The 11,491-nt window shown below is 39.5% G+C and overlaps 1 protein-coding gene and 1 pseudogene across 6 annotated transcripts in view; both read left to right on the top strand.

The window, feature by feature from the left end:
* The window catches only part of LOC128930216 (spermatogenesis-associated protein 17-like), an 80,490-nt gene that overhangs the window by 39,572 nt on the left and 29,427 nt on the right, over positions 1 to 11,491 (top strand). For 2 of the 6 annotated variants that reach the window (XM_078356564.1, XM_078356563.1), the window contains exons 5-7: positions 2,708 to 2,878; positions 3,751 to 3,867; positions 5,027 to 5,130. In XM_078356564.1, the coding sequence (XP_078212690.1) occupies positions 2,708 to 2,779 (72 nt within the window). In that variant the 3' untranslated portion in view covers positions 2,780 to 2,878; positions 3,751 to 3,867; positions 5,027 to 5,130. The remainder of the gene's footprint in view (positions 1 to 2,707; positions 2,879 to 3,750; positions 3,868 to 5,026; positions 5,131 to 11,491) is intronic. The other 4 variants (XM_078356565.1, XM_078356562.1, XM_078356567.1 and 1 more) reach the window with 2 other exon arrangements.
* LOC100395909 (glutamine--fructose-6-phosphate aminotransferase [isomerizing] 2 pseudogene) lies at positions 43 to 2,684 on the top strand (annotated as a pseudogene).

Here is an 11,491-nt window from a genome sequence, read left to right as displayed (position 1 = left end):
AACAGTCAATCTTATTATGTTTAAAGAATAAAATCCAAGCTAGGGAGCCCGCGGAGCACAGGGAGCCCACGGAGTAGCCACAGCGTTGGAGCCAGCAAATCCCCTGAGCCACGAAGGGGCCTGAGCAGCAGCCACGATGTGCGGAATCTTTGCCTACATGAACTATAGAGTCCCCCGGACAAGGAAGGAGATCTTTGAAACCCTTATCAAGGGCCTGCAGAGGCTGGAGTACAGAGGCTACGACTCGGCAGGTGTGGCAATCTATGGGAATAATCATGAAGTCAGAGAAAGACACATTCAGCTGGTCAAGAAAAGGGGCAAAGTTAAAGCTCTTGATGAAGAACTTTACAAACAAGACAGCGTGGACTTAAAAGTGGAGTTTGAAACACACTTCGGCATTGCCCACACTCGCTGGGCCACCCACAGGGTCCCCAGTGCTGTCAACAGCCACCCCCAGCGCTCTGACAAAGGCAACGAATTTGTTGTCATCCACAATGGGATCATCACAAATTGCAAAGATCTGAGGAAATTTCTGGAAAGCAAAGGCTACGAGTTTGAGTCAGAAACAGATACAGAGACCATCGCCAAGCTGATTAAATATGTGTTCCACAACAGAGAAACTGAGGACTTTACGTTTTCAACATTGGTTGAGTCATTCAGCAGTTGGAAGGTGCATTTGCGTTGGTTTTCAAGAGCATCCACTACCCAGGAGAAGCTGTTGCCACATGGAGAGGCAGTCCCCTGCTCATTGGAGTCCGCAGCAAATACAAGCTCTCTACAGAACAGATCCCCAGCTTATACAGGATGTGCACTCTGGAGAATGTGAAGAATATCTGTAAGACACAGATGAAGAGACTGGACAGCTCTGCCTGCCTGCACGCTGCAGGCGACAAGGCCGTGGAATTCTTCTTTGCTTCTGATGCAAGCGCTATCATAGAGCACACCAACCGAGTCATCTTCCTGGAGGATAATCACATCGCTGCAGTGGCTGATGGGAAACTCTCCATTCGCCGGGTCAAGCACTCGGCTAGTGATGACCCATCTCGAGCCATCCAGACCTTGCAGATGGAACTGCAGCAAATCATGAAAGGTAACTTCAGTGCATTTATGCAGAAGGAGATCTTCGAACAGCCAGAATCCGTTTTCAATACTATGAGAGGTCGGGTGAATTTTGAGACCAACACAGTGCTCCTGGGTGGCTTGAAGGACCACTTGAAGGAGATCCAACGATGCCGATGGCTCATCGTGATTGGCTTTGGAACCAGCTACCACGCTGCTGTGGCTACGCGGCAAGTTTGGAGGAACTGACTGAGCTCCCTGTGATGATTGAACTTGCTAGCGATTTTCTGGATAGAAACACACCTGTGTTCAGGGATGATGTTTGCTTTTTCATCAGCCAGTCAGGCGAGACGGCGGACACACTCTTGGTGCTGCGCTACTACAAAGACCGCCGCACCCTGACTGTGGGTGTTACCAACACCGTGGGCAGCTCCATCTCCCTTGAGACCGACTGCGGCGTCCACATCAACGCAGGGCCAGAGATCGGTGTGGCCAGCACCAAGGCTTATACCAGTCAGTTCATCTCTCTGGTGATATTTGGTTTGATGATGTCTGAAGACCGAATTTCACTACAAAACAGGAGGCAAGAGATCATCCGTGGCTTGAGATCTTTACCTGAGCTGACCAAGGAAGTGCTGTCATTGGATGAGAAGATCTACGACTTAGCCCTGGAGCTCTACACGCAGAGGTCACTGCTGGTGATGGGACGGGGCTACAACTATGCCACCTGCCTGGAAGGAGCCCTGAAAATTAAAGAGATAACCTACATGCACTCAGAAGGCATCCTGGCTGGGAAGCTGAAGCACGGGCCCCTGGCATTGATTGACAAGCAGATGCCCATCATCATGGCCATCATGAAGGATCCTTGCTTTGCCAAATGACAGAATGCCCTGCAGCAGGTCACAGCCCGCCAGGGTCGCCCCATTATATTGTGCTCCAAGGATGATACTGAAAGTTCCAAGTTTGCGTATAAGACGATTGAGCTGCCCCACACTGTGAACTGCCTCCAGGGCATCCTGAGCGTGATTCCACTGCAGCTTCTATCCTTCCACCTGGCTGTCCTCCGAGGATATGACGTTGACTTTCCCAGAAATCTGGCCAAGTCTGTAACTGTGGAATAAGGATGAGACTGTCACAAGACCATCACTACCTTTAATCTGATTCCAGACCTGTCCCAACAGCAGTGATGGGAAGAGAAGTGGGCATCCAACATGTTCTGCGTGTTCCTGTAGAGTTTGACAGCTTCCACGTGCCTTCTACCCAAGTGCTTTTGCTTACAGCAGATACTGTTTCTCTGTGTCCTGAAGTCGCCAGAGGAGAAGGGAATCATTGTTTACACATGGGGATCAGAGCAGACTTCTCCACTATCGTGCAATAGAGATACAGCTCTCTTCAGAGTAACTGTGAACCTTTTATAACCAACACTAGAGTTAGTTTTAAAACACAAGGTATTTATAATGATGATTGTATAGCTTTTAAGTTATTTTTCTAGTATGTGGCTTTCTGTAGCCATGGTAATGGCCAAACTGTTCATCCCAGCTACCCATGTGCTATCTCTAGGCTTGATCCTGGCAGGTGGCATTCATCTCAGATTTGAGCACAACGCATTGGCCCTCTGGACTCCTCTCTCCTTTACTTTCCTCTCTAGGCTGCTCCTGAATCCTGTTCCCTGACATCCATGAAGCCCCTCCAGCCATCCACCTCTTATAAGTCAAGTTGAAATCTCAGCCTCCTGCAACATTTTCTTCTCGTGTGTGGCCCAGATCTCTCCAACTCTCCAACTTCTGTTTAATCTGATCGTGGCTCCTTTTAAGTCCAGGTAGCATTTTGGTCCCTGTTCCTTGCCCATACTAAAACAGCTTGAAATATCCCAAAAACGAAATAAAATCCAAGCTAGAAAAATTGTGAATTCCTGCGAGGAGGAAGAGGTGGAGGAGGAGGAGGAGGAGAAAGAGGAGGAAACAATCAGTCAGTCTTATTATGTTGAAAAAATAAAATCTAAGGAAAAAAACTTAGTGAATTGCTGCGAGGAGGAGACCTGGAGGATGAGGAGGAGGAGGAGGAGGATGAGGAGGACGAGGAAACAATCAGTCAATCTTATTATGTTTAAAGAATAAAATCCGGCCGGGCGCGGTGGCTCAAGCCTGTAATCCCAGCACTTTGGGAGGCCGAGGCGGGTGGATCACGAGGTCAACAGATCGAGACCATCCTGGTCAACATGGTGAAACCCCGTCTCTACTAAAAATTACAAAAAATTAGCTGGGAACGGTGGCGTGTGCCTGTAATCCCAGTTACTCAGGAGGCTGAGGCAGGAGAATTGCCTGAACCCAGGAGATGGAGATTGCGGTGAGCCGAGATGGCGCCATTGTACTCCAGCCTGGGTAACAAGAGCGAAACTCCGTCTCAAAAAAAAGAATAAAATCCAAGTTAAAAAATGTGAATTTCTGCGAGGAGGAAGAGTAGGTGGAGGAGGAGGAGGAAACAATCAGTCAATCTTATTATGTTTAAAAAATAAAAGGCAAGCTAGAAAAATTGTGAATTGCTGTGAGGAAGAGGAGGAGGAGAAGGAAACAGTCAATCTTATTATGTTTAAAGAATAAAATCCAATATAGAAAAATTTCTAATTGCTGTCCGGAGGAGGTGGAGGAAACAATCAGTGAATCTTATTATGTTTTACGCAAAAAATCCAAGAGAGAAAAAATGTGAATTGCTGCCAGGAGGAGGAGGCAGAGGAAGAGGCAGAAGAGGACGAGGAGGAGGAAGAATCATTCATGTAGATATTTAAACTTTTGAAAAGTTTTAGGAAAGGTTGGTAAATCTTTACACAAGATTTTGTTAATATTTTTCGATATGTGTTATTTCCTTTTTTTGTATTTAAATAACTTCTGGTATTTTCTTCCTGTCAAATTAATATCATATTATTTTGTTTGAATTTTTCATTTAGTGGTATTAGAAAATACAGCAAAAATGTTTATATTGGCAAAGATAGGATCCAAGAAGAGTGACTGATTCTCACTGTTACTGCGGTTGTACAACGTATCTAGAATCTGACATAGGCGTGGTCTCTCAGACCTCTAACAGTCCTCTCATCCAACAATACAAAAACCCTGCTTTGATTGTATGTTCTACTAAAAATAAAACTATTTGAATGTCAGCATTGAAGTAAAAGATATAAGAAGCAGATTATTTCAATGAAAATGTTCTTTTTTGAAAATCACAGTTCTCTTTGTTCCCAATTCTGTATTGCAATGGTTATGAGAATGGGCTCTCTGAAGCCCTAATTTAATTCCTGGATTCATCCTAATAGCTGTATATTTATAGAAAAACTGTGTAACCTCTTTTTTTTAACTGTTTTCACATCTGTAAATGAGGTTAGGAGTATTCTAAAGATTGAATATAAAAATATAAGCAAAAACCCTTAGATTAGTGCCTGGCATATGTGAACTCAATAAATGTTATCTGTTGTTGGTATTGTTAAGGAGGGATTAAAATGTCACAATTGAGATACAAGAATTTCTTTAAATATTTTGATACCACTGAAATTAAGAAGCCCATTAATGAGACCAAATACAAAAACTAAAAGTGTTTTTCAATGACCAAATACAATCTTAAAGTCAGTTGGTTATAAAAAGAAAGAAAAAATCCATTGGCCCAGGAAGTGGAAATGGTCGGAATTTGTAAAGCAAATTTTAACAAATCTTTTAAGCATTTAGTATTCTGTGAAATAATTATAAATAATTTAAAATAAATTATAATAACCTAAAATTATGTTTATTTTATAATATTTCATAATAAATTTATGAGCAGAACCTATATTTATAAATAATATACTGTTATATTAATGGAAAAGCCTAAGACTTTATTTGATAGTAGTTATCAGCCATAATTACCTTAATTTTTAAGTGCTATTACATTTTTTAATAAAAATATTTAATGACATATTTTATCTTTTTATTTACTTGAATAGATTCAGAGACGATGGCGAGGCTACAGGGTTCGGAAATAGGTCTTTAATTATTATTATTTCAAAGAGTATCTGAGAGTCGTGTCAGAGACCAATGATGCAATTAGGTAAGTACCACAATCACCCGTTGACTAGGGAAAACTTTGGAAAGGGAGTCAATGTATGTTGATCAACGCCATACTTAGAAATACTCTCTAAATGTCAGTGATATTTAAGCAGGCATTTATTCAATATATCCATGTATTTATGATTCTATCTACCTTAGCGTATTATTATTATAGTTTTAAAACCTGGTATTCTTCACTGCAGTTTATTTATGTGTGTAGTATCTTGGTCCTATACAAAATAGTTTCAGAAAAATTATTTGATAATCAGATGAATTTATGTGTAAAACGATTCTAGAAATGCAACATTAAATATGATAAGCTTCAGATGCATTTGAGAAATATGTTCCCTAGCAAGAACTTGCCTCTCTGAGAAGAGAAAATATCATGAAACACATTAAAAGTGTCTGTTCACTGTCAGTTTTAATCTGTTTAAACACATAGGAAGATAGGACATAGATTTAGGATACGGGAGCTGTAGAATTATGCAAAGTAAAGGCATCATAATACTATTCAGGCAGCCTTTTCAAGTTCTATATGTTTTCATGTTACTTTGTAAATAGTTTTTTCCTCCTCTGATAGGCCCCACTCTAATAACATGTAAATGACCATATGCATGTAGCACGTTTTGTTAAAAAAGAAATATTAGTTAACAATAGTTAGCATTTAGAGAATAGTCTCACTCTTAAAACATTTTGTACATATATCATATATTACCTTATTTTACTTTTTTTTTTTTTGAAATGGAGTCTCCTGTCTCCCAAGCAAGCTGGAGTGTAGTGGCACAATCTTAGCTCACTGCAACTTCCACTTCTGGGGTTCAAGCAACTCTTTGGCCTCAGCCTCCTGAGTAGCTGGAATTACAGCCATCTGCCACTATGCCTGGCTAATTTTTATATTTTTAGTAGAGATGGGTTTTGCCGTGTTGGCTAGGCTGGTTTCTAATGCTTAACCTCAGGTGATCTGCCCACCTCAGCCTCTCAAAGTGCTGGGGTTATAGGCATGAGCCACTGAACCCAGCCACTTATTTTACTCTTTAAAGTCTTTGAACTAAAGAGAACAATTAACTGACAGTAAATTATTAAAATAAAGGTTTTATCTAAGATCCTAAAATAAGATATATTGCAAGATATATATTAAAACTGATTTCCCAACTACTAACTTTCACACATATGTTGTGAGTGTAAAGGGGTCTGGTCTTTGAGGATTACCTATAGAGAATTTGTTAAGTTCATTTCTTTGGAAAGCGAGCAGTTGAGGTGGGAAGGCTTCAATAGAATTTAGTTGATGAGAGAAGTTGGAAAATTCAGAAACACATGAACCATAGGGGACTGCTGTTTAATTTCTTCTTGAAACATCTACAATTCTAAAGACCAGCTGGCTGTCTACAAATGGCTGACTTTAGTTTGTAAGGAGAAAGAGCTAGTATAGTTTGCAGAAGAGAAGGATTATGTGCAGGGCTGGAACTAGGGTGAGATAAGTGAGATTTTTTTAAGGGAAGGAGGTGCTCACTGTCAGGGTTACACAACTGTCAACCTTGAACTTTCATAACCCCAAGAGTGAGTACGTCCTTCAGTTCTGTCCTTTAGGGGCCTCGCTTGCTTCACTCTTGTCTGAGCCCTGAGTAGGAGAAAGTCAAGGAGGCAAACAGGTGAAGATGTGGTTTTGGAAAGGTCTGAGTCTTTTATTTGACAGGTATTTCTAGTAATTCTTATTTTCCTTCTGATTTTAATAGGAATCTCTCTAGTCACTAGAGAGTCTGGTGTATCAGTGCTGACAACTTGTTTTAGAGTGGTATTCTATAGCATATTACAGAGCCATTCTATTATTTCTAGCTCTCTTAAAGTTTTTTAAACCAGGAATGGAAGTTGACTTTAGCAAATGCTTTTGTATCATCCATTGAAATAATTATATATGATGCTTTTCCTTCTTTATATATTAATATGCATAGAGCTATATTTTGTTAATAGGTGTACTAATATTAAACTAACATTTATTTTAGGAATACATCTAACCAGGTCATTGTTGTTCTTTTGATTTTTCACTAAATTATGTTCGTATTTTATATAGGATACTTACATCCTCTTCTGTAAATGTGATTGGTTGTACAGGGGTCCCTCTTATCCATGGTTTTGTCTTCTGCAGTTTCAGTTATTCATAGTACAGTATAATAAGATATTTTGAGAGAGAACAAGAGAAAGAGTGAGCAAGAACACCCATTTGTATGATCTTTATTACAGTATATTGTTATATGTGTTCTATTTTAGTTTTTGTTATTGTGGTTAATCTCTTACTGCGCCTAATTTATAAATCAAACTTTATCATAGGTATGTACGTATGGGAGGAAATGTAGTATTTGTAGGGCTCACTATTATCTGCAGATTCAGGCAGCCACAAAGAGCCTTGGAACATATGCTCTGTAAATTGCAGGGACTACTGTAAGTTTCTTTCTTATATTGCAATTGTCAGATCCTAGTGTCAGGTTTTTGCTATATTTATTGAATGAATTAAGTAGATTTTCTGACATGGGGGTTGCTATTCTTTGGAAGTTTAAAATAAATACTTTATAAAACTACTTGGACCCAGAGCCTTTGGGAGAAGGTAAATCGTTAACATTTCCAAACCTTAATTCAGGTTTTCATAAATTTATTAGAGTCTATTTTCTTTATTTCCAGGTAATTATTAGTTTATTGACATTTAAATCGATCTAATGATATTTACAATATTTTAATTAAAATATGTATTTTAGTTGTTTTAGTCCATTTCTCATTATTTAATTTGCATATTTACTTGTTTAAATATATCTCTTTTGTTCTCCAAATTGTTAGGCTTATCTATATTTTTTAGAGAAATAGCTCTCAGATTCTTTCTTTTAACTTATTTTTTGTTTCCTAATTAAGTATTTTGCTTTAATCTTTAATAGACCCTTGATTTCTTTGTTTCACAAATAATACATGTCCCTTGTAGAGAAACTGAAAATATGGATAATGTAAAACAAACTAAACAAAAAAAATCATCTATAATTTCATCACTCAGAAATAAACACTATTAGCTTTTTTCTTTTTCTTTTTTTAACTTTTTGAGACAGAGTCTCATTCTGTCACCCAGGCTGGAGTACAGTGGCACAATCTTGACCCACTGCAACCTCCACTCTTCCAGTTCAAGCAATTCTCCTGCCTCAGCCTCCCAAGTAGCTGGGACTACAGGCGTGCACCACCATGCCCAGCTAATTTTTGTATTTTTAGTAGAGACGGGGTTTCACCATGTTGACCAGGATGGTCTTGATCTCTTGACCTCGTGATCCACCTGCCTTGGACTCCCAAAGTGCTGGAATTATAGGCATGAGCCACTGCACCCAGCCATCTGTTAAAATATTCTTTATTGTTAAAGATACAGTTGCTCTAAATTTTTTGCTATTGTAAACATTGTGTTATTTTAGTACTACTACTAGTTAATATGAAGTTTCTTACAGTTTTTGCATTCAGTACTCTACTGCTTTTTACTAATTAAAATGTTTAGGCTACAATTTGTTTCCATGTGTAATATTGTCTACATTTAATATATTTTTATATATAATGTTCTCATATTCTAATTGCATATTTTATATTCTCTTTGAAATTCATTTTTCAATCTCCAGTGGCTTGGCTTCTTCTTGTAATTTAAACATAAATTTATTTCTAGGTTTATTGTGTTATAGTCAGAAAATATATTTGGTACAATTATTACTTCAGGGAATTTATTGAGTTTTTCACCATATATATACAGTCACATACCACACAATGATGTTTTGATCTATGATGAAGGACATTTGTGATGGTGGTCCCATAAGATTATAACACTGTACTTTTACTGTACATTTTCTATTTAGATACACAAATCGTTACCATTGTGCTAGTTACATGTAGTATTCAGTACAGCACCATGCTGTACAGGTAGCCTCAGAGTCAGGGGCCATGCTATGCACCCTCGGTGTGTAGTAGGCCACACTACCTAGGCTGGTGTAAGGACACTCTATGATGTTTGCATGATGATGAAATTGCCTAATGACGGATTTCTCAGACTGAAGCTCTGTCATTATTTAAGCAATGCATGACTCTATTATTTTGTTTTAGGTATTCTCTAAAGAAAAATGAATAGATTTTGTTTTCTTACTTGAGCTATTTTTGTATTTTAACTGAGCAATAAAATACTCTCATTATCATAACTGTTCAACTCTTTCTAACTTCTCTCATCTTGCTTTATGTTTCTGCTTTTTCTCTTTCCTTTTATATATAAACTATGATTTGTTATTGTGAACTTAAAAAAATATGTATCCATATTAGAATCATGGGCCTTCTGTACCTCAGCTTCAGCTTCATTGAAAATTGAACTTACCTGTTCACTTTTAAAACTGGAGGGCCAGGCACAGTGGTGTGTGCCTGTAGTCCCAGCTACTTGGGAGGTTGAGGCAGGAGGATCGCTTGAGCCCAGGAGTTTGAGGCTGTAGTTAGCTGTGATTGTACCACTGTACTCCAGCAGGGGCAACAGAGTGAGACTCTTTCTCTAAAAAAAAAAAATAATAATAAATTAAAAAAAAAAAAACTGGTAATCCTCTCCTCCCCACTATTTAACACAGAAATTTCTGGAGGCTTCCTTCTACCAAAACACCAACTTTTGAAATATAGGCTTCTGTCATCTGTTGCCTGGACTCTTAATTAAGCAAGAACATTTTAACAGTTCTCGTTTCTTTTGGTGGTGCACACCTGTAGCCCCAGCTAATTGGGAGGTTGAGGCAAGAGATTCACTTGAACCTGGGAGGCAGAGGGTGCAGTGAGCAGAGATTGCACCACTGCACTCCAGCCTGAGAACAGAGTAAGACTTCATCTCACGGGAAAAAAAAAAAAAAAAAAGAATGTATAAACTGACAGGTCACATTCTGTCTAAAGATGAAAATATGTAAAACTCTGTGTGTGTGTGAGTGTGTGTGTGTGTATTCAATCAAAATCTATTCAGTAGTATTTTGTCTAAATACTGAAAATATTTTTAAGAAAATAAGATATCTATCAGAACTAAAAACAGGCATAACTCTTCCAAGTTATTAGATTTAAAGCATATGGCCGGGCGCAGTGGCTCAAGCTTGTAATATCCCAGCACTTTGGGAGGCTGAGGCGGGTGGATCACAAGGTCAAGAGATCGAGACCATCCTGGTCAACATGGTGAAACCCCATCTCTACTAAAAAAATATGCAAAAAATTAGCTGGACATGGTGGCGTGTGCCTGTAATCCCAGCTACTCAGGAGGCTGAGGCAGGAGAATTGCCTGAACCCAGGAGGCGGAGGTTACCGTGAGCCGAGATGGCGCCATTGCACTCCAGCCTGGGTAACAAGCGCAAAACTCCGTCTCAAAAAAAAAAAAAAAAAAAAAAAAAAAAAAGCATATATAAATAGGTCTATACTGAAACCCTAACAATGAAAATCTATAGCAAGAAAGTATAGAACGAAGACAACACACAGGTAAAACATCAATAAGTATAAGTGAATAAAACTTATTATATTATTTTATTTTATTTTTTTAGATATGTAGCCTTTATTCTGATCAATTCTGGGTACCCTTCAGGGACATGTGACCTTGTATCTACCCAGGACAAATGTGCCTGAGATGGATACAATCAGAAGGTCATTCTTTTCCCCAAATATTCTGGGCATTTTTCAGAATTTTTTTAATGATGTCAACTTGACTCCCTTTTGAATCCTTGTCGGTATGAGCCTTCGGCCCTCCCAGCCTCAGAGGGAAGAGAGCCCTTTCTCAGGATTTCTGTTGCATCTGGCTCCATGCCTAGCTTCATCCCGAAGCAGCATTCTGGGTGTGTAGGGCCACCAGCCAAACAAGCCCTTCTTTTTAAAGCGCTTGCAGAAGGAGCTGCGAAAGCCCCCTTTCTGGTCTTGCCTGGGATTTTGATCGCTGAAAGATGTTTGTTCACTTTCTCTTTCTTCTCTGGGACAGAATCTGGTAGTATCTTCTAAATGCATCTCTTCCAAATAAGTCTGTTTTTCGCTTTGGGACCTCTGTTGTGGGAAGAAAGTCCAGGGCGCGCTGCGGGCGGCAACAGCTTCAGCGGCCGGGCCATGCGGCTGTGCAGCCGGCTCAGGCTTGATGGGCGCGCGGCCGCCGCTACTGCTGCGCGTGTGAATATAACTTATTTATTTATTTTTGAGATGGAGTCTTGCACTGTCTCCCAGGCTGTAGGGCAGTGACGTGATCTCAGCTCCTGCAGTCTCTGCCTCCTGGATTCTCCTGCCTCAGCCTTCCGAGTACCTGGGACTACAAGCGTGCACCGCCACACCCAGCTAACTTTTGTGTGTGTGTATTTTTAGTGTATTTTTAG

Source organism: Callithrix jacchus, chromosome 19, assembly GCF_049354715.1.
Source record: "Callithrix jacchus isolate 240 chromosome 19, calJac240_pri, whole genome shotgun sequence".
Classification (NCBI taxonomy): domain Eukaryota; kingdom Metazoa; phylum Chordata; class Mammalia; order Primates; family Cebidae; genus Callithrix; species Callithrix jacchus.
The sequence above is the reverse complement of the archived record's forward strand: the minus strand, read 5'-3'. Positions and strand labels throughout refer to the sequence as shown.